The 21,378-nt window shown below is 39.1% G+C and overlaps 1 protein-coding gene across 1 annotated transcript in view; it reads right to left on the bottom strand.

Moving 5' to 3' along the window:
- Nucleotides 1-2,705: 2,705 nt before the first annotated feature.
- ASIC5 (acid sensing ion channel subunit family member 5) overlaps nt 2,706-21,378 on the bottom strand; it is a 34,058-nt gene continuing 15,385 nt past the window's right edge. Inside the window, exons 6-10 of the mRNA XM_070474658.1 lie at nt 20,701-20,848; nt 18,041-18,097; nt 15,839-16,007; nt 6,280-6,371; nt 2,706-3,488 (exon numbers count right to left, since the gene is read on the bottom strand). Of these exons, the coding sequence (XP_070330759.1) occupies nt 3,298-3,488; nt 6,280-6,371; nt 15,839-16,007; nt 18,041-18,097; nt 20,701-20,848 (657 nt within the window). The 3' untranslated portion in view covers nt 2,706-3,297. The remainder of the gene's footprint in view (nt 3,489-6,279; nt 6,372-15,838; nt 16,008-18,040; nt 18,098-20,700; nt 20,849-21,378) is intronic.

The raw sequence follows: 21,378 nt of genomic DNA, 5'->3' as shown, positions 1-21,378 counted from the left end.
CGACTCTTCGCGACCCCATGGACTGCAGCCTACCACGTGATTTTCCAGGCAAGAGGACTGGGGTGGGTTGCCATTGCCTTCTCCATCTCCCCAGTGAGCCTTCTGTTTTCCCATTGTGTGGACTCACTTTTACTTTCTGCAACCAAAGTGTTACCGTCTAAGTGTGAAGGGAGGCTGGTTTCCAAACTGACTTTCAGTTAAGAATTTTCCATCAGTACCTCAGGCAGCTTGCTTTGCGATAGTGGAGAGGGGATTGTAACGTTTAGGGCATAGAGCAAAAGGAGCTGGCCATTGAGGAGATTTCGTTTACTGGCTTTATTTTTTTACTTGTAATATTTACTTGTTGAGTCTCAGAATATTAAGTTCTGTGCATCGTTTTTTATACACCATGTTCATTTTTAAATCTTCATTTTTAACTTAATTTTGTTGGCATATAGTTGTTTTATAATGTTGTGCTAGGTTCTACTGCACAGCAAAGTGAGTCAGCTATACATACACCTCCTCTTTTTTGGATTTCCTTCCCATTTAGGTCATGATGGAGCACTGAGAACAGTTCCCTGAAATTAGTTATCTGTTTCATACACAGTATCAGTAGTGTATATATGTCAATCCCAATCTCCCGATTCATCCCACTCCATCTCTTTACCCATCTTGGTGTCCATATGTTTGTTCTCTACGACTGTGTCTCTATTTCTGTTTTGCAAATGACATCATCTATACCATTTTCTACATTTCATATATGCACAATAATATATTTGTTTTTCTCTTTATGACTTATTTCACTCTGTATAACAGTCGTATATATATCCATTCATGTCTCTGCAAATAGCACAATTTTGTTCTTTTTATGGTTGAGTACTATTTCATTGTATATATGTAACTTCTTTATCCGTTCCTCTGTTGATGGACATCTAAGCTGCTTCCATGTCCTGGCTATTGTAAATGGTGCCGCAGTGAACATTGGAGTGCATGTATCTGAATTGTGGTTTTCGCTGTGTATATGCCCAGGAATGGGATCACTACATCATATGCAATGTATATGCTGGGTTCTATTTTTAGTTTTTTAAGGAACCTCCATACTGGCTTTAAATGCACAGCTACAAACTGGTTTTGGATACAATGTTCTTCTTCCTCTCCCTCCACGTGCTCCAGAGTCGCCATCAAATGCCCTCGCTGAGTACCATTTCCATCCCATCAGTGACTCTGCTGAGTTGCTCTGTCTTTATTGAAAAGTCCTTTTGATATTGCAGTTATGAGGGGACTTAGATGTCTCAGTGGCAGGATATATCTTCAACAAAACCTGGTAACACATGAACAATTGACTCCTGAAAGAATTCTAAGTAGTTGCTGCATGTGGTGACTGAGAGTCCTAAATTTTCAGTATTTTATGCTGAGATTCGATATTATATTTCTACCGAAGACTCTAATCTGCATATATCCATTTTCTGATACTTCCAAAAAGATTCTTGCTTTAATTAAAGTTACAGTAGTCACTGTGGATAGAAATCGGGCAACTCTAGAGGTTCTCAAATTAAAATGGAGCAAAAGGTGAAACTGACTTACTTAAGTGATAAATGCATCATTAATGGTTTTTTCTTTCTTGCTCCCCAACCCACAGTTTCTTGTTCACCCTAATGCCTTCCACTGTAGCAGCACTGCATCCTCCAAGCTCTCCGTTCAGCTTTAGGACATTGCCTTCCACAGCTTCAGCTTCCTTTACGGCTTCATCCCTTCTCAAGAGGAGGTTTGTATTAGGGACTCAAACCTTTGTCTGCATCCGCCATCACTCTCTTCAGTGTTGTATCACTTGAGGGTGACCCATTACTGGCTGTCATGTCACAAACATGGATTTGCTTGTTTCCACAATATTTAAAATGCTTCAGAAGGACTAGTCTTTTTTTTGGCAAGGGGTAGAGTTACAATTTTGACTTTCAAAGCAAAAAATCTCCGTGTGGCTACCTTCATCAATCCCCAAAGAAGTAACACTCATAAATTAATATTCATCTCAAGGACTCTTCTCCATTTCATTCTCTTCTCCATTCCACTGCGTTTACTCTCTGACTATTTGCCCTTGATCATTTAAGCAAAGAAATGAAGAAAACAGCTTCCCAGATGGGTGATGGTACCTTTCAGCCACATGGTCCAGCTCTTATTTGGCCTGTCTATTACCATGTGCTGTTTATTTATTGATTTTTGAAAATTTTAATTTAGTTAGTTAGTTACTTTTGGCTGTGCTGGATCTTTGTGGCTGCTCAGGCTTTCCTCCAGTTGCGGTGAATGGGGGTTACTCTCTAGTTGCAGTGGGCAGGCTTCTCATTGCGCTAGCTTCTTTTGCTGCAGAGAACCGGCTCTAGGATGTGCGGGCTTTAATAGTTGTGGTTCTGGGACTCAGTAGTTGCCACTCCCAGGCTCCGGAGCACAGGCTCAACTGCTGTGGTGCACTGGCTTAGTTGCTATACAGTATGTGGGAATTTCTTGGACCAGGGATCAAACCTGTGTCTCCCGCCTTGGCAAGTAGATTCTTTACCACTGGGCCTCCAGGGGTGCCCCCCACCTCCCTACACATGCTGTTTAGATGGTGCATTTAGTAACAGAGAAGAGTAGAATAACTGCCTGAGGGGTGATGACAGCACAGCAAATCTTGAATTATACACGGATATTAGGGATTAAAGAAGTATACACAGATATTAGGGATAAACACTGTGTTCTGCCAATATACTACAAATTTACTTTCAAATAGATTTACTGTAAGTATCCACCTGTACAAGACATAGATACTGTCCCTCCAAAAGTCAGTTATATAATAGGACTTTCCAGACAAAAGAAAAGAAATCATGTTGAACTTTCCCCAAAATAAAATCTCTCAGAAATTTTATAAAGCACAAATTACATGGGCTGTTTTCTGAATAAAGAAGTATCTTGTCTCCTCAAATATAGTTTATCTATCATGTCTAACTTATGTAGTTAATCGTAAAGAGTGTCTTTTTCTATTGCACAAGCTTTCAATCATTAAGAAGTATTTCTGAAATGCCTACTATGTAATCTCTACTGTTCTGGGTGCTGGGAATTAATCAATTAATTCCATGGTGGAAAAAAACCCAAGACAGTGCCTGTTTCATTTTTTAATATAGAAATCAATATGTATGTGTAATTAAAGACACAGACAGAGATGAAATATGTACAAAAAGATAGATATCCCCAGGACTATAACATAAAGTTACAAAGCAGTGAATAATCTGTGAGTAAATTTGAAGGTATCATGAAGAGAAGAACAAATGCTTTTGTCCTAAGTGGACATCAGCATACCTCGATGCTGTCCTTATTCACCAGGTGATTCTGAGGTGCAAGAGTGCCCTGGGCCATTTCAGGGATCTTCAGCAAGAACAAGATGCATATCCAGTAGAAATTGGTGAATATATACTCAATAATTTCTATAATTGTAATCACACTGGCCCCACAAAATAGGCCCAGCTGACCACCAAGATCTGCTGTAATAAAGCCAATAAAGAAAGTGAATAAATCATGCATATTCCATAAAAAGCAAATTAAACATTACTAGATTTTAAATTATTTGAAGCTAAAAAGTTAATAATAGCTGATATTTGAATATGAGCTAATGGTATTAAATTTAGTATAAATAATGTAGTAGCAATAAATAATACCTTAAAGTAACATTCACATAATTATCTCAAAAAAGGGAGTGAAAGAAAACATAAATTCTATTTCCAAAAATATAACTCAAGGACTTTGGAGGGTATTAAATCTCAGCAAATTCATAAAACATTCTAGACAATCACAAATTCATTTCTAAGTAAGTGGAGAACAGAATGGAGAAGAGAAATTGGACCCTAGGACAGCCTTACTGGTTAATGATATTTTCCAGAAACAAATTTCCAAGCAGTTTATGACCTCAAGTGTCCAAACAATTTCATTGTAAGCATTTGCACTATTTCACTGAACTAAGATGTATGAACACAGTACTGCCTTCTTTTTAACAAGTTTTTAAGCATCTGTAAATCGTTATTGCTTGTGCTTTTTTTGTGGTAAAATGTATATAGAATGAAATTAGCCAAGTTAGTCAGTTTTAAGTGTACAATTCTGTGGCATTAAGTATGTTTCCATTTTCATAAAATCATCACCAGCATTTGTCTCCAGAGCTTTCTCATCTTCCCCAGCAGAAACCCTGTCCTCATTAAATACTGACTCAGCACTGCCCCCTTCCCCAGTCCCTTGCACCCACCCCCCTATTTTTTGTTTCTGTGAATCTGACTCCTCAAGCACTGGCTTTGTAAATAGATTACATTACTAATGTTTTCCTCCTTGCCCTGAGCCATTCTTAGGACAGTGTTATTTTTGTAAGGTCTGGAGATGGATTGAGTATGAAAGTGAAAGTGAAAGTTGCTCAGTGGAGTCCAACTCTATGTGACTCCATGGATAGTCCATGGAATTCTCCAGGCCAGAATACTCAAGTGGGTAGCCCTTCCCTTCTCCAGGAGATCTTCCCATCCCAGGGATTGAACCCAGGCCTCCCACATTGTAGGCGGATTCTTTACCAGCTGAGCTACCAGGGAAGCCCATCCAAGAGCGTTGAGGATTCTGCATTGTGTTGAGGAGGTTGGCTCAGCCACCAGGGTTTGACCGTGGTTGCTTAACCTGACTCTGATTCCTATTCTGTCTGTTCCACAACCTCCTCTGAGAGACAGTGAGATCTGGAATTCAGCAGTTAAGTTTGCCAAGGATTGAATGATGGAGGAGCATGAGCAGGTGGTGGTTGTAACTTCAATGCAGATTTTACTTGTTCAAATTCTTTGCTGACCAGTCTGGGTGGAATTTGGTGCAGAGGTCAGTGACACTGATATTCGACCCAGACATGAGGTTAGATACATCTGAGTGAAGGAAGATGCTGGGTGACCATGAGCCCATGTCTGACTCTCTGCAACCCCATGGACTGTAGCCCATCAGGTTCCTCTGTTGTCCACAGTTTTCCAGGCAAGAATACTGGAATGGGTTGTCATTTCCTTCTCCAGGGGATCTTTTGGACTTAGGGATGGAACTCATGTCTCTTGAGTCTCCTGCATTGGCAGGCGATTCTTTACCACTGTGCCACCTGGGAAGTCTGTGAACCCTGCCTCATTTGTGAGCATCTTGGTGCATTTGCTGGAGACATGTCCAGGGACTAGAAAAGTGTCAAATTTACATGGCAAGTGAGTGACAAGCACCATGGATTATTTTTCTCTGTTGATAAGCTGAACCTTAAATATGAAAGGAAAATAAACTGATAGAAATTTTTTAAAAGTTGAGGAACAGACATTTCTCCAAAGAAGACATACAGATGGCTATACAAACACATGAAAAGATGCTCAACATCACTTTATCAGAGAAATGAAAATTAAAACCACAATGAGATACCATCTCACGCTGGTCAGAATAGCTGCCATCAAAAAGTCTACAAACAATAAGTGCTGGAGAGGGTGTGGAGAAAAGGGAAACTCTCTTACACTGTTGGTGGGAATGCGAACTAGTACAGTCACTATGGAGAACAGAGTGGAGATTCCTTAAAAAACTGGAAACAGAACTGCCATATGACCCAGCAATCCCACTGCTGGGCATACACACCGAGGAAACCAGAATTGAAAGAGACACGTGTACCCCCATGTTCATTGCAGCACTGTTTACAATATCCAGGACATGGAAGCAATCTAGATGTCCATCAGCAGATGAATAGATAAGAAAGCTGTGGTACATATACACAATGGGATATTACTCAGCTATTAAAAAGAATGCATTTGAGTCAGTTCTAATGAGGTGGATGAAACTGGAACCTTCTATACAGTGAAGTCAGTCAGAAAGAAAAACACCAATACAGTATATTAATGCATATATATGGAATTTAGAAAGATGATAATGATGACTCTATATGCAAGACAACAAAAGAGACACAGGTATAAAGAACAGACTGTTGGACTCTGTGGGAGAAGGCGAGGGTGGGGTGATTTGACAGAACAGCATTGAAACATGTATATTACCATATGTGAAATAGATCACCAGTCTGAGTTCGATGCATGAGACAGGGCACTCAAAGCTGGTGCACCATGACAACCCAGAGAGATGGGATGGGGAGGGAGGTGAGTGGGGGGTTCAGGATGGGGGACACATGTACTCCCATGGCTGATTCATGTCAGTGTATGTCAAAAACCACCACAATATTGTAAAGTAATTAGTCTCCAATTAAAATAGAGAAATTAAAAAAAAACTGAGGAACAGCTAGATAATACTTACCAAGTAACTCAGAGACACTCACTGCTTTTTGCTGCTGGGTTATCTTATAGTTTAAGTCACTATAGTTTATTTCAATGTTCACAAGATTCTCCCTGGGGATAAAGCAGAGTTAATTGAGCTCAAGATTGTCAGCCCAATTTTTTGTTTTTAGTTTTTTAATTACTTCCTCTTTTTTGGTTACTTATATAAACATTGTCCACACTCAAACATGTGCAATATAATTAAATTTATCTATCTTTGATATGTGCCAACTTTCAAGCATATGAAAAGAAACCTGTGTTTTCCACTGATTTTTTTGACTTTGTCATTTTGACCGTGTACTTAAGATAGGTCGGCAACCACATTTTACCAAACAGTTTGGTATCTTATTTTGTACCTTTAAAATATTTAGACCTAAAGTATGTTGCCCTCTTTACAACATCCGACCTTGCTTCTATCACCAATCACATCCACAATTGAGTGTTGTTTTTGCTTTGCCTCTGTCTCTTCATTCTTTCTGGAGTTATTTCTCCACTGATCTCCTGTAGCATATTGGGCATCTACTGACCTGGGGAGATCATCTTTCAGTGTCCTATATTTTTGCCTTTTCATACTGTTCATGGGGTTCTCAAGGCAAGAATACTGAAGTGGTTTGCCATTCCCTTCTTCAGTGGACCACATTAGAAATCAGATTGATTGTATTCTTTGCACCCAAAGATGGAAAAGCTCTATACAGTCAGCAGAAACAAGACCAGTAGCTAACTGTGGTTCAGATCATGAACCCCTTATTGCCAAACTCAGACTTAAATTGAAGAAAGTAGGGAAAACCACTAGACCATTCAGGTATGACCTAAATCATATCCCTTACGATTATACAGTGGAAGTGAGAATGGGATTTAAGGGTCTAGATCTGATAGACAGAGTGCCTGATGAACTATGGATGGAGGTTTGTGATATTGTACAGGAGACAGGGACCAAGACCATTCCTAAGAAAAAGAAATGCAAAAAAGCAAAATGGTTGTCTGAGGCAGCCTTACAAATAGCTGAGAAAATAAAAGAAGAGAAAAGCAAAGGAGAAAAGGAAAGATATTCCCATTTGAATGCAGAGTTCCAAAGAATAGCAAGGAGAGATAAGAAAGCCTTCCTCACTGATCAGTGCAAAGAAATAGAGGAAAACAACGGAATGGGAAAGACTAGAGAGCTCCTCAAGAAAACTAGAGATACCAAGGGAACATTTCATTCAAAGATGGGCTCAATAAAGCACAGAAATGGTATGGACCTAACAGAAGCAGACGGTATTAAGAAGAGGTGGCAAGAATACACAGAAGAACTGCACAAAAAAGATCTTCACGACCCAGTTAATCACGATGGTGTGATCACTCACCTAGAGCCAGACATCCTGAAATTTAAGTCAAGTGGGCTTTAGGAAGCTTCACTATGAACAAAGCTAGTGGAGGTGATGGAATTCCAGTTGAGCTATTTCAAATCCTGAAAGATGATGTTGTGAAAGTGCAGCACTCAATATGCCACTGGAAAACTCAACAGTGGCACAGGGCAGGAAAAGGTCAGTTTTAATTCCAATCCCGGAGAAAGGCAATGCCAAAGAATGCTTAAACTACTGCACAATTGCACTCATTTCACATGCTAGTAAAGTAATGCTCAAAATTCTCCAAGCCAAGCTTCAGCAATACATGAACTGTGAACTTCCAGATGTTCAAGCTGGTTTTAGAAAAGGCAGAGGAACCAGAGACTAAATTGCCAAAATCCACTGGATCATTGAAAAAGCAAGAGAGTTCCAGAAAAACATCTATTTCTGCTTTATTGACTATGCCAAAGTCTTTGACTGTGTGGATCATAATAAACTGTGGAAAATTCTGAAGGAGATGGGAATACCAGACCACCTGACCTGCCTCTTAAGAAATCTGTATGCAGGTCAGGAAGCAACAGTTAGAGCTGGACATGGAATAAAAGACTGGTTCCAAATCGGGAAAGGAGTACATCAAGGCTGTATATTGTCACCCTGCTTATTTAACTTATATGCAGAGTACATAATGAGAAACGCTGGGCTGGTAGAAGCACAAGCTGGAATCAAGACTGCTGGGAGAAATATCAATAACCTCAGATATGCAGATGACACCACCCTTATGGCAGAAAGTGAAGAGGAACTAAAGAGCCTCTTGATGAAAGTGAAAAAGGAGAGTGAAAAATTTCGCTTAAAGCTCTACATTCAGAAAACTGGGATCATGGCATCCAGTCCCATCACTTCATGGCAAATAGATGGGGAAGCAGTGGAAACAGTGACAGACTTTACTTTTTTGGGCTCCAAAATCCCTGCAGCTGGTGATTGCAGCCATGAAATAAAAAGACACTTACTCCTTGGAAGGAAAGTTATGACCAACCTAGACAGCATGTTAAAAAGCAGAGACATTACTTTGCCAAAAAGTTCTGTCTAGTCAAGGCTATGGTTTTTTCAGTAGTCATGTATGGATGTAAGAGTTGGGTTATAAAGAAAGCTGAGGGCTGAAGAATTGATGCTTTTGAACTATGGTGTTGGAGAAGACTCTTGAGCATCTTGGACCGCAAGGAGTTCCAAGCAGTCCATCCTTAAGGAGATTAGTCCTGAGTGTTCATTGGGAGGACTGATGCTGGAGCTGAAACTCCAATACTGTGGCCACTTGATGCGAAGAGCTGACTCATTTGAAAAGACCCTGATGCTGGGAAAGATTGAAGGCAGGAGGAGAAGGGGATGACAGAGGAGATGGTTGGGTGGCATCACCGACTCAATGGACATAAGTTTGGGTAAACTCCAGGAGTTGGTGATGGACAGGGGTCACAACAGACATGTTGCGGGGTCGCAAAGAGTTGGACACAACTGAGCGACTGAACTGAACTGATGTTTCCCTCTGTTGCCCTGGGCTCCCCCCACGTTAGGAGAGGTTCTGACCACCTTTTTTGACAGTCTTAGCTGACTTCTTCTCTTCCCAGCCTTTATTCTGACATGGTAGCCCTCACAGGCACAGACAGAGGTTTGGCAAATGGTCTTTTAATTCCCATTCAACAAAGGCAGTATTTATTTTTTTCTCAGAGGTTGTTTGGTATTGAATTAGACATGACATTGTGTGCAGTACTAATCACAGTAGCTTCATTTTGAACACATTCATATCATGTTGGTATTTGGGGAAAATGATTTTTCTCCAGACCTAACAACTTTTCTGTGCTTCCTTCCTGAGAAACTGAAAAAAAAAAAAAAAACCACATTAAATGTAAATATCCACTGAGTATATGATTTACAAATGTTTGAGTGTGTGTCTAACCTTAATTCAAATCTGGGTTCTGTTCTTTGTGGCTTATGTGGTCCTGGAGAAACCACCTGCTTTTCCTGAGTTTTGGTTGCTTCTCCTCTAGGCAGGATTTCAGTGCTATGGCAAGAAGCAGTTAAATAATATATGCAAAGAACTGGCACAGAAGCTGCATATATTGTACTTTTAATAAATGGTAGTCATTTACCTTACATCACTAGTATTTTGGGCAGAGACTCTTTTCTCAGTGTTTTCTAGAAATCTTTACATGTGGCCAGAGTGGCTAAATAACTATTTTGAAATAACTCTTATGTACCCTCACCATCTTCAGCCCAGACACCACCTTGAACTTCATTAATACATCAAATTGCCTCTTGGTATTCTACGTGATGTTCAACAGATACTTCGAATATTCCAAGTCAAACTTTAGCTATTTCCTCATTTTTAATGCAATAACACTGCACAGATAATCTATCAGTAAGTATTTGTTTTACCTTCAAATATACCCAGAATCCAACCTCTCACCCATCCACTGAGACCACCTTTGCCTAAACCTCCGTCATCTCTCACCTGGATTTTTCCAATCTTTCTGGCTTCTCCTTCTGCTTCTGACCTTAGTGTACTCCATCTCAACAGATACTCACCCTTTGCTCTTCACACAAGAACCAAAGCAATACTTCTGCAACTTGTAAATCATATCACTTTCCTGCTGAGAGCTCCCCAGAGACTCGCCTTCTGCAGCATTATGAGATTTCTGTCTACCACTGACCTGTTCATGGTGACCGATTCTTGGCCATCCTTGGCTATCATCTACTCTGCCTCCTGCCACACAAATTTCCAGGATATTCTACCCATGTACAAGGTGTGCTGTCAGTCTAGGACTTTTCTTGACATGTGATTTTCCTTCCTAAAGTGCCTTTTCCTCATAAATATTGAGACCAGCTCTTATATCGCCTTAAAGCCTAGCGATTTTCAAAGTGTGGTCATAGATCCCTAGTGTGTGTGCCTGCTTAGTGGTATCAGACTCTTTGCAACCTCATAAACTGTAGCCTGCCAGGCTCCTCTGTCCATGGGAATCTCCAGGCCAGAATACTGGAGTAGGTTGCCATGCCATCCTCCAGGGGATCTCCTAACCCAGGGATGGAACCCACACCTCATGGATTGCAGGTGGATTCTTTACCACTTGAGCCATCAGGGAAGCCCACACAGATTCCTAGGGGTCCCTGTTATCTTTTTTGGAAGTTCACAAAGTCAAAATTATTTTCATAAAATACTGACATGTTATTTAACATTTCCACTATGATGAATATTTCAAGAAAGCTGCAGTACCCACTTTTGATACAGAACACCATTTTCACTTGAAAGAATGGCTGACAAACTATGGTTCTTAAAATTGTGAAATTTTGCAGAGATTTTCACAATAATAAACAAAATGAGCCTGTTGCATCAAGGAGAATAACTGATAAGACTTGAGGTCAATAATAAATTTTAAGCTTTTAACTTTTATGCTAAAGTTAAAATTTTGGAAAATTTATGTCTGCTATGATGAACTTGATAACTCAATTTTTAAAGACTTTTATGGTAGGAAAAGTAATGATATTACATTGCAATGTGTATTATATAATAAAGTGGATCGATATTTGGAAAATGTGCATAGCTAAAAGAATTTTTCTAACATCCAATAAATGATGTTCCAAACCATGCACAAATAAAAGACCCATTCAAAGTGCAAGTTCAGTGAATATAAATAGAATTGAATATGAAAAATTCACTGATATGTTTTGACATTTCAGAGCTGACAGCTTTCAAATGCCACCCCACCCCTTTCTTGTCCTCAAAGAGTTAAACTGATGAGAAAGCCATGCTCTTCCTCCTTTGGCACCTGGGAAAGTTCAATTACACAGACCCTGTCCCTCATCTCAGATTGTTTGTCCAAGTCCTACCCCAAAACCACAAGGTCAGGCAGAGCCAGATGCCTTTCCTTGTTCTCTCACAAACCAGGAAAAGTTGTGCCTGGGAGACTGCCCTTCTGTTCACAGAAACTGTCATTGTGTGAACAATAAGTACATTTTTCATACCCTCTTGATGCATGTATGGCAGCATGAATCTCAACAGTGCCATCAAATGTTGAGTCAAGAGTTGACCTCAGTTCCTCTGGGCAAATCACAAGACAAATACTGCGGTTAACGTGAAAGAAGCTAGTCTTGTTGATTTTTGATGTATCATCAAAGAAAAATATCACAATTATCTATAAAGCTATTAAAACAGGCCTCCCTTTTTGAACTATACATCTGTCTCATGCGAGGTTTCCTTCATGTTCTCCAACCAAACAACATAACCCAACAGAGTAAATGCAAAAACGAGAAGAAACCTACCACATCCTAAAACAGTACCACTCTTCTTCCTAAACTTTTTTGAAAATAGTTAATCTTTATAAAAAGTTTTACTTCTGTTACTGTATAGCACATTCATTATTGTTGTTTTAAGTGAATCAATAAATTTAAGAAGTCTTACCTTACTTTCCTAATATGGCAGATGTTGATACTTAAAACTCACATGAAGGAGAACTCAATGGGCTCCTCAGTGATTCTGAAGACTATAAAGGGACCTTGACACTGACAGGTTTGAGAAGCACTGGGTCTTTGCTAAGCTGTCACCCTGCCAGGACAATCTTACTTGATCTCAGGCCTTCATGCTGAGACCAGCCCTCCCCGACTGACTCCTTCTGTTCTGTCCCTTCCCCTCCCAGGCACTCCGCACCGTGGCTGGTTGCCCCGTATATTTATTGTCCATCTTCACTCCACAGGGCATGCGTGCAGCAAGGCAGGGGGTTGTCTTTTATGCACAGAAGTATCTCTAGTTTTTAGAGCACTCTGGAATACTGACACACAAAAGGCACTCATTTCCAATTTGTGAAATGGACAAATAAGGGAACAAATCAAAGAAGAAAACAATGAATTAATAGATATATAAATAGTTAACCTCTCTGTCTTATAAACTGAGGTAAAAATCAACTACCTGTTGGTTTTCATGTGCAACAATAGTTTCATTAAGAAAGATCCTATTATGTAATATAATATGTAACAAAATTAAAAAAAAAGATCCTATTATGTAATATAATATGTAAATGGGAGAAGATTTTGGAAAAGAATAAAGTCATGTATATGTGTAACTGGAATGGTTGTACATCTGACACTAACACAGCATTATAAATCAGCTATAGTCCAATATAAAATAAAAAGTTAAAAAAAAAGAAAAAAGAATAGGTTCTATTAGCAGTGATTCCCGGAATTATGTGGTATTTTTAATATCTGAGAGGCATGGTTGTAAATCACTCTCCTTATTGTTTACCATTTAGAAATCAATATTCCCAAATAGAATTAATTCAAAATATATCATTAATATGTTTACTTAATTTCCATTGGCTTAACCCTGGGTAACAGGGGAATGTACTGTGTTTAAGTAGCTAAGAAGGGGTATCATAATATTTGCAAATAATAAAACAACAGCCAAAGTGAAGGAAATAATGAAGTTGTTTTGGAAGCTGAGAAATTTTAGCAATATTGCAATCTTTTTGTGATCCAAATTTGCATGTAAGTTGATAATACTGTTTAAGTTCCCAAGCACAAAACTTAGAGCCATTTTCCAGAATTATCCATTTGCGTTTTTGAGAGAAGATAAATTAAGCCCCTATGAAAATACCGCAAGGTTTACTCAGCTCCTCCTAAGTGAGTAACTTGCTGGTAATTTGGGTCTCGTTGAATCTACATTTCATGGTGATAGGAAAAGTTTTCAGAATTTAGATCCAAGAATATTTATTTATGTCAAGAAGCACAATTATAAAATAAAATCTGGATTTTAATGAGGGTAAGAAGATCAAAGAAAAAATAGTGTTTATTGCATTTATAAAACACTAAAAAATGCCTCCACGTGCTTAAGTTTTAGTGCTGGATTAATTAAGGGGAATAATTTTTTCTATAAACCAAATCATTTTATACAAATTTTACTTGAAAATTCATTCAATTAAACACACACAAAAATTATTTTGCTAATGAAATTGGCCTAAATTCAGCCACAATTCACTTCCATAATGCCTGCTTCAATCAGGCTAATCTTTTCACCTCCTTCTTGATGGAGTCCGGCAACTGCCACTTGGGGCTCCAGGCTGGTCATAGTCTGGAGCTGGTTTCTGCCACCGCCATCACACTTCATCATTAAATTAAGAGTGCTTTAAGTTCTACTGATGCTAAGCTTTTATATCTGCTTTCCTAATGAACTGTATGGTCTTTCCTGGTGGCTCAGTGGTAAAGAATCCACCTGCCAATGCAGGAGATGCAGGCTCGATCCCTGGGGTCAGGAAGATCCCCTGGAGAAGGAAATGGCAACCCACTCCAGTATTCTTGCCTGGGAAATCCCATAAACAAAGGAGCCTGGTGGGCTACAGTTCATGGGGTGGCGAAAGAATCGGACACAACTTAGCAACTAAACAACAAACTCTTCATGTTTTCTGACTAATTACTCTTCGATTTTTGATCTCTGTGCACAAAGCAAATTTTTAATTATATGTGTGATTTCTAACCCCTGGCTCTGTCTAGGATTTGGACAGCCCTGAGTCCAGCTGTATTCAGCCACTCGCCTTAGCTCTCCTGGCACTGGCCTCTGCTAGTCACAAGCCTGCAAGATCCACATTTGTCAGTTATAGGATGAGGTTATGGGTAGCTACTTACAATAATATAAATTTTAGGAGAAAAAGCAACAGTGTTCTCTAGAGTCATTTTGTGTAACAATGAGTTTCTTTTCTGACTTCACCAATATGTCTCTAAAATAAAGTCTACATCCTCTGCATGATAAACAGGGAGCCCAGGGGATTTTTTCTAGCCAAAAAATCACATGAAGTGCTCTTCTCAGGCACAGCTAAGTATAATAGGAACAATATTATAGATACATCAGTTTTCCATATTAAAATGAAATAGAGGCATCTATACTAGAGACAGGAGTGCTGACAAAGATATAGCTGCAAATTTACTAGCTTTCTATCTTTTTATCCAAGTATTTAAAGTGATACTCTATCAACCCCACCTTAATGAAAAGACTTTTTCTTCCTGATTTGAAAGATCATTGTATTGTCTAGGAATTTATACTAGGAGAATGCTTTTTTATTTATTTCATTAAAATACATACTAGCTTAAAACCTGAAATATGCTTTCACAGTCAGATACTTGGCTGTGCAAAAGTAAATCTGCTTTTAATTAGTTAATATATTTTATTATAATAGACTTAAATACAAACACCAAACATACTATATTGATATGTCAGGTCCTCAGCTTAAAAATATAAATAAAATACAAAGATAAATGTTATGATGTTGCCTGATTTTTAAAATATTTTTTATGAAGTTTGAGTTGTTATTTCTGATAGGAGAGTGATATGGCAGAAGGAGACCTAATATAATCTTTAATTCATCAAAATTGTAGTGATGTGTCTCTGTGGAAAATATACAGAGACCAGAGTTATAGGTTTGGGGCATAAATTCTCTGCGTGCCACTAATGACCTTCACAGGACAGTTCACTTGAAATGCAGTAACTTCACTCCCCTCCTCTGTAAAATGAGGATAATTTGTATTCCCTTTAATTAATACAGTTGTTAGTAGACCCAAACTTTATAATATATGTGGTTGTGCTTAGTCGCTCAGTCGTGTCCGACTCTTTAAGACCCCATGGACTGTAACCTGCCAGGCTCCTCTGTCTATGGGGATTCTCCAAGCAACAATACTGGAGTGTGTAGCTGTTCCCTTCTCCAGGGAATCTTCCCAGCCCAGGGATCAAACTCTGGGTCTCCTGCATTGCAGGTGGATTCTTTACCATCTGAACTACCAGGGAAGCCCAAGAATACTGGAGTGGGTAGCCTATCCCTTCTCCAGGGGAACTTCCCGACCCAGGAATTGAACTGGGATCTTCTACATTGCAGGCGGATTCTTTACCAGTGAGCTGCCAGGGAAGCACTCATAATGTATAGGTAACAGATTTTCATGTTTTCAGTCATGTTAGCATTCTTCCCCAGTTGGGCCAAAAGTGTAAGATTATAAGCAAATTATTCAGTCCTCATTTCACTTTTCACTCAATTAAGTTAAGGGATTGAAAGACAAGCTCTTTTCTACCTTTAAAATTCTAGGCTTTCATTGATGATTCACTGCTGTCAGCCCTTGCTTCCTGTGACTGGTCAGAATTTCATTCCTGGAGTCTTTGAAAGTAAAGAAAATATGTATGTTAATTAGAAATACCTGATATATTGCTGGCTTTGATTCAACTTCTTGGAAAGATATTTCAAAGCTTTTTGGCTCGGAAAAGTAGAATAAGAAATGGACGCAGGGTATTCTGTTTCTTCACAAGGTACGGGGCAGCTGGAATTGTGTGTTCCCACTGTACACAATCCCTTAACTTCAATGTGGTCTGAGATGAAAATTAGGACAAGATATTTGGAGAAAAAGGTTATTTCACAGTGGGGATGACAGAGCTTTTAAAAATTTTATCATTTCACTTTCAATGTGCAAGAATACTGGGGTGGGTTGCCATTTCCTTCTCAAGGGGATCTTTCTGACCCAGGGAATGAACCCACATCTCCTGCTTGAAGGCGGATTCTTTACAGTCAGAGCCTTTAGGGAAACCCTATGTTTAAAACAGTGGTTAACAAGTTCAATCACTGCTTCCTTAACAAGTGGTATTTATATTCTATTTACATTTTAGTACAAATACAGCAAGGAAGACAATAGAAATCTTAGGGGTTAACCTAGAATTCATGGTGTCACTGGATTCATATCTTTGTTAGAAGTAAGAATTTTTTTACCAGAAAGTCTCTGAGATTATTTTCATACGACATTAGACATTTGGATAAAAGACGGAAAGTTTTTGTGACCTTATGTCACCTTGAGAGGAACTTAGAAACATCATCTTGAAAGTGAGTGACACAGGTTTAAACCAAATGTATTCTTGGGCTTGTCTCAATAAAGATGGTGTGCAATGCGCTGTGGGGTGCTGAGGTCCTCGGGTCTGGGGATGCAGTCACTTTCACCCTATCCTCTGGCTTCTCTTCAGCAACCACACCACCCATGTGAGTGAGTCTTGGGAAGGACTCACTGTGGGTGTTTGCCCACAGGCATTTTTGGACCAGTCAGTGCCTGGGCTCATCTCACTGCTCTTTGCTTTCAGCAAATGTTCCACTTCTTGTTTTCTTTGTGGTTCTGTTACTGAAACTCTTTCCTGTGAACCCTTTTTTTCACCAAGACCTTGAATAAGGACAAACTTTGGGCTTGTTTTCTAGACTCTCCTATTGATACTCCTCTGAGCATGACTTTTGTAGGCATTCCCTGGTTCTGAAAGATGATTGGCAATAACCTCCATGTATTCCCTACACACACACATATACATGCACAGACACATACATGCACATACACACACCCATGCACTCTTCTGATCCCATTTTCCCATAAAACTCCCCCAGGAAGTAACTGCATGAATGATGTTTCCCCAAACTTCACATTCATCCTTTTTCAGGGATAGAAAATGGCAAGAAATTTGACAATTTAACTTTAACTCCTCACTTAGTAATGTGACTTCTGCATATTCAGCTTGTAAAGCTGTTTAAAAATATCAGATCTTTTCTACCCATGCCCATTCCACGAAATATTTTACAGCCATTAAAAGGAGTCTCTGAAATCTAGTCCTGTTGTCCTGGAGATATTTCTGAAATGGGTTAGATAAGCAAGTTTCATAGAAGGGTATATAGTATGATCCCATTTTAATAAAATAACCAATGATTTAAAATCATAAATAGAAAACTATATTTGTGGAGAGAATTATTGTAGAACATACTGGAGTGTTAACATTGGTTGAGTTAAGGTAAGAGATAAATAAGTGAAAAACGCTGTTTAAGAGGAAGCTGTCCCCAGTATGTATGTCATGTATGTTGTGATTTCACTTATGTAAAAACTATCCATACACATTTATATATAAGTTACATATAATGAAATGAATGAGGAAAAGAATGGCCACCTAAATTGTGACAGTAATTTTCAAAGTGATGCTATTTCTATTAATTTTCAAGTGAAGAATCTTTCCTATTCTGTGATGTTTGAACTAATCCCAACAAGTGTGTTTCATGTATGTAATAAGAAAAACCAACAAAGCTACTTTCATTATAAAAATGTTTACAGTTTAAAAAAATTAGAAGTAAAAACCACAGCCCTCTTACTGTCACTTGGATAGTGCATATCTTTGATTCAGATGTAGTGTGAAATAAGAAAGGCTCTTTGTTGTGTTTTACTGTGTAAGCTATCGTTATTAAATTTAAGAACATTGAAAAACTACCTCTTATAGTCTCTCTTGTTTCATTTCTGAACTATCTATAGTATGATTTAAAGTCTTGTGTGATTCTGGGCAACTTTCATATAAATCTTGAAAATAGAGAAATAAATTAAGCCACTTACCGAGTATAGGAGACACACAGTTGTAAAACTTTTGTAGGTCACACTCTATCCCATTTCCTTAAAAATAAAAAGGGTAAATATAGAGACTTTTCATTTTATGAACTGAGTGAAATAATGACAAAAACACTCTCTATCTATCCTTTTGCAAAAACTAGTATGAAAACACAATACCCAATGAAAATGCACACTGGGAGGAAGAAAATAATGTTTTTGTATCCTTCCATGTTTCGTTCCATTTGTCCATATCATTTAAAATCATAAGACCCTGATGCTGGAAAAGACTGAAGGCAGGAGGAGAAGGGGATGACAGAGGATGAGATGGTTGGATGGTATCACTGACTTGATGGACATGAGTTTGAGCAAGTTCCAGGAATTGGCGATGGGCAGGGAAGCCTGATGTGCTGCAGTCCATGGGGTCACAAAGAGTTGGATGTGACTGAGCAACTGAACTGAACTGAAGGTAAGAATAATAATTTTCAACTGTTTATATCTTTGGAATTTGAACTCACTTTTACATTTGTCATCTCATTTTTTTCTATGGTAATTGTAAGATGTGTAAACCACCATTTTACAAATGAAGAAACCAAGTTTCAGAAAGTGGCTTGCCTAAGCAGTTAGGGGGCTTAGACTTATCTCTTCATCTTCTATCCAGCTCCCTATATCCATTGATTTAAATATACATAAACCCATGCACCTAGTGGGGCTGCCTATCGGACAGTAGGATGGGGCAGGGAAGTAGCACTCTGTGGAGCACCTGCTGTGAACCTTGGGACAAAATCAATCTCATTCAGAGCTGGGTTTCACCCCAGGCTGACTCTAAAACTTCAGTCTTTGCACCTTAATGCAGCACTTGCCTCTTGCTATAATCCATGTATCTCTAGGGTGAGCTCAATGTTTATTCAATGGTCCTGAAGACAAGAGAAAGTGTCACTTACAGTCTATGGAGAAGTTCAGCTGACAAGGGGGAAGCGTGCTTTGTGAAGAAGTGAAAATGAAAAAGAAAACTCTACCTTGAACACTGAGTCTGCAAGAAGTCTCTTTTCCCACACTGTGGCTTACTTCTTGAATGATATTTCTTAATCCCAAGAACAATGTGCTTCCCAGGTGGCTCAGTGGTAAAGAGTCTGCCTGCGATGCAGGAGACGCAGGTTCAATCCCTGGGTGGGGAAGATCCCCTGGAGGAAGGCACAGCAACCCACTCCAGTATTCTTGCCTGGAGAATCTCATGGTCTGAGGAGCCTGGCAGGCTACAGTCCATAGGGTTGCAAAGAGTCAGACACGACTCAAGCGACTGAGCATACACACATCAAGAACGATGAAATTTTGGAAATGACCCACTTCTGAAAGGCTGATTTTTAGAACTGCCTCTACAATTTGCTAGAGGGAGTTCTTCAGCTAGTTCATTTAATGTGTATAAATCTCAGTTTCCTCATCTGTAAGCAGACTTAAAGGGATAACTAAGGATCAAATCAAATAAGATATATTTCTATAAGCACTCCAAAGTTTGTGCAAATGTCTTGCTTTGTGTTTTACATTTCATTTTGCCTAGTGTCTGGTTCTTATTAGTTATTTCATTTTTCTTTTGTTTTGTCAGAAATGATACATTTTAAAACTGTAATGTTATTTTTCATATATCAATTTAGACCCTTTCCTGTAACTCTGGAATTTTTTGTAATTAGAAATGAGAATCAGAGCCAGAGTTAGCAGTTTTATAGAATGCCAGTTTTGCAGGAGCCACAGACTAAAAATAAAAATTCTAGAAAGAAGGAAGTTATGATGCTCAAAATTTCTAAGCAGTTTGCTAAGTTGCAACCCTTGTTATAGGGGCAGCATCAGCATATCCATGTGTGAGTGTGTGTGTGGTGTGTGTGAGTGTTTGTGTGTGTGTGCACACGTGATGTGTGATGGGCCATCATGTGCGGGATTGGTAAACTTGTAGGATCAGACTGGTTTCATCCCTTAAATCACTCTACACTTCTTTATAAATATACTGGAGAATGGGGTGAAGGAAATCTGAAGAGAAATATCCAGCTGTTACATGGAGTGAGTTCTGTGTCAAGCAGTTTTGAGACCACCTGCATACTCACTCCAGCCCTGTTATAACTTGTCAGGCCACGCGGGTTGGATACACTGTGCTGCTCCTTACTTTCCAGGAGCTGCAGAAGTTAAGTGCAAGGCCAGCTCCATCCACCCTGCTCCAATGCCCTGTCCAGGGCTTGGCTCAGACATCTGTAGTTCTGAAAGCATTTCAGACCAGATGTAAAGGGAGACTACAGAGTCTTTCTAACAACAACAAAAAGGTCTCAATAAAGAAATATTAAGCATTGGTAAGAAGATCTACTGTTTCTTTCAAACTGAGAAAATCTTTTTTTTTTTTTTTCAGTTTACACACACATTTATCACCTGTGGAGTCCTGTCAAACCACACTGTGTAAAAGCTTAAGAGCACCCAATTGAAAATGTTGAAATCAGATTTGGGGACCGGCTCACACAACACAAGGCTCTTTTCTTTTCCAGACATCTCTGCTAGGAGGTTTATTTCTCAGGTGGATGGTTTTCAGCATAGAATTTCTTAAGAATGTGAAACAGCTTTCTGATACATTTATTTCCATGTGTCAGATTAAGTAAAGAGTTACAGAATGGGACACAGCCTCTATTTACCAGGAAGAAGGAAAGGCAGACATCCGCACTGCTTCTTGATGTGCCAAGCTTTGCATTCCTGCAAGCAGCCAGAGGTGCTATACGTCCTGAAGTTCTGCAGTTTCATGTGGGGATTACATTCTCCCCACGGGTATTCCTGATGGACTGTCTTAAGACAAAATAAACACCTGGGTCAGAAGATCTGTCTGACTCAATATATCCCTTTCCTTTTCTCTCAAGCCTTTGATATTCTTTAGCTGACTACATTTGTCTACTATGCCTACTCTATTAACCTGAAAACCCCCGAAGTTAAGTCTACTCTTTGGCCTTTAATATCCACCCCAAATGCTCTGTGTTGTTCAATTTTTCGGTCGTGTCTGACTCTGCAACCCCATGGACTGCAGCATGACAAGCTTCCCTGTCCTTCACCATCTCCTGGAGTGTGCTCAAACTCATGTCAGTTGAGTCAGTGATGCCTGTACCTGTAGTGAATCAATACAATCAGACAAGGTGCTCTAAAACTGAACTCCTACAAGGAAAAAAATATCATTTATTGAATATTTTAGCATATTCATCAACCCAGTCACAAAACAGCAACCAAAATTACACACACAAAAAGATCCTTTAAAACAGAATCAAAACATGAGAACACACTTGTGGTTGCCAAGGTTGTGGGGAAAATGGGCTGAGAGCTTGGGA

This window comes from Odocoileus virginianus, chromosome 12, assembly GCF_023699985.2.
Source record: "Odocoileus virginianus isolate 20LAN1187 ecotype Illinois chromosome 12, Ovbor_1.2, whole genome shotgun sequence".
Classification (NCBI taxonomy): Eukaryota; Metazoa; Chordata; class Mammalia; order Artiodactyla; family Cervidae; genus Odocoileus; species Odocoileus virginianus.
The sequence above is the reverse complement of the archived record's forward strand: the minus strand, read 5'-3'. Positions and strand labels throughout refer to the sequence as shown.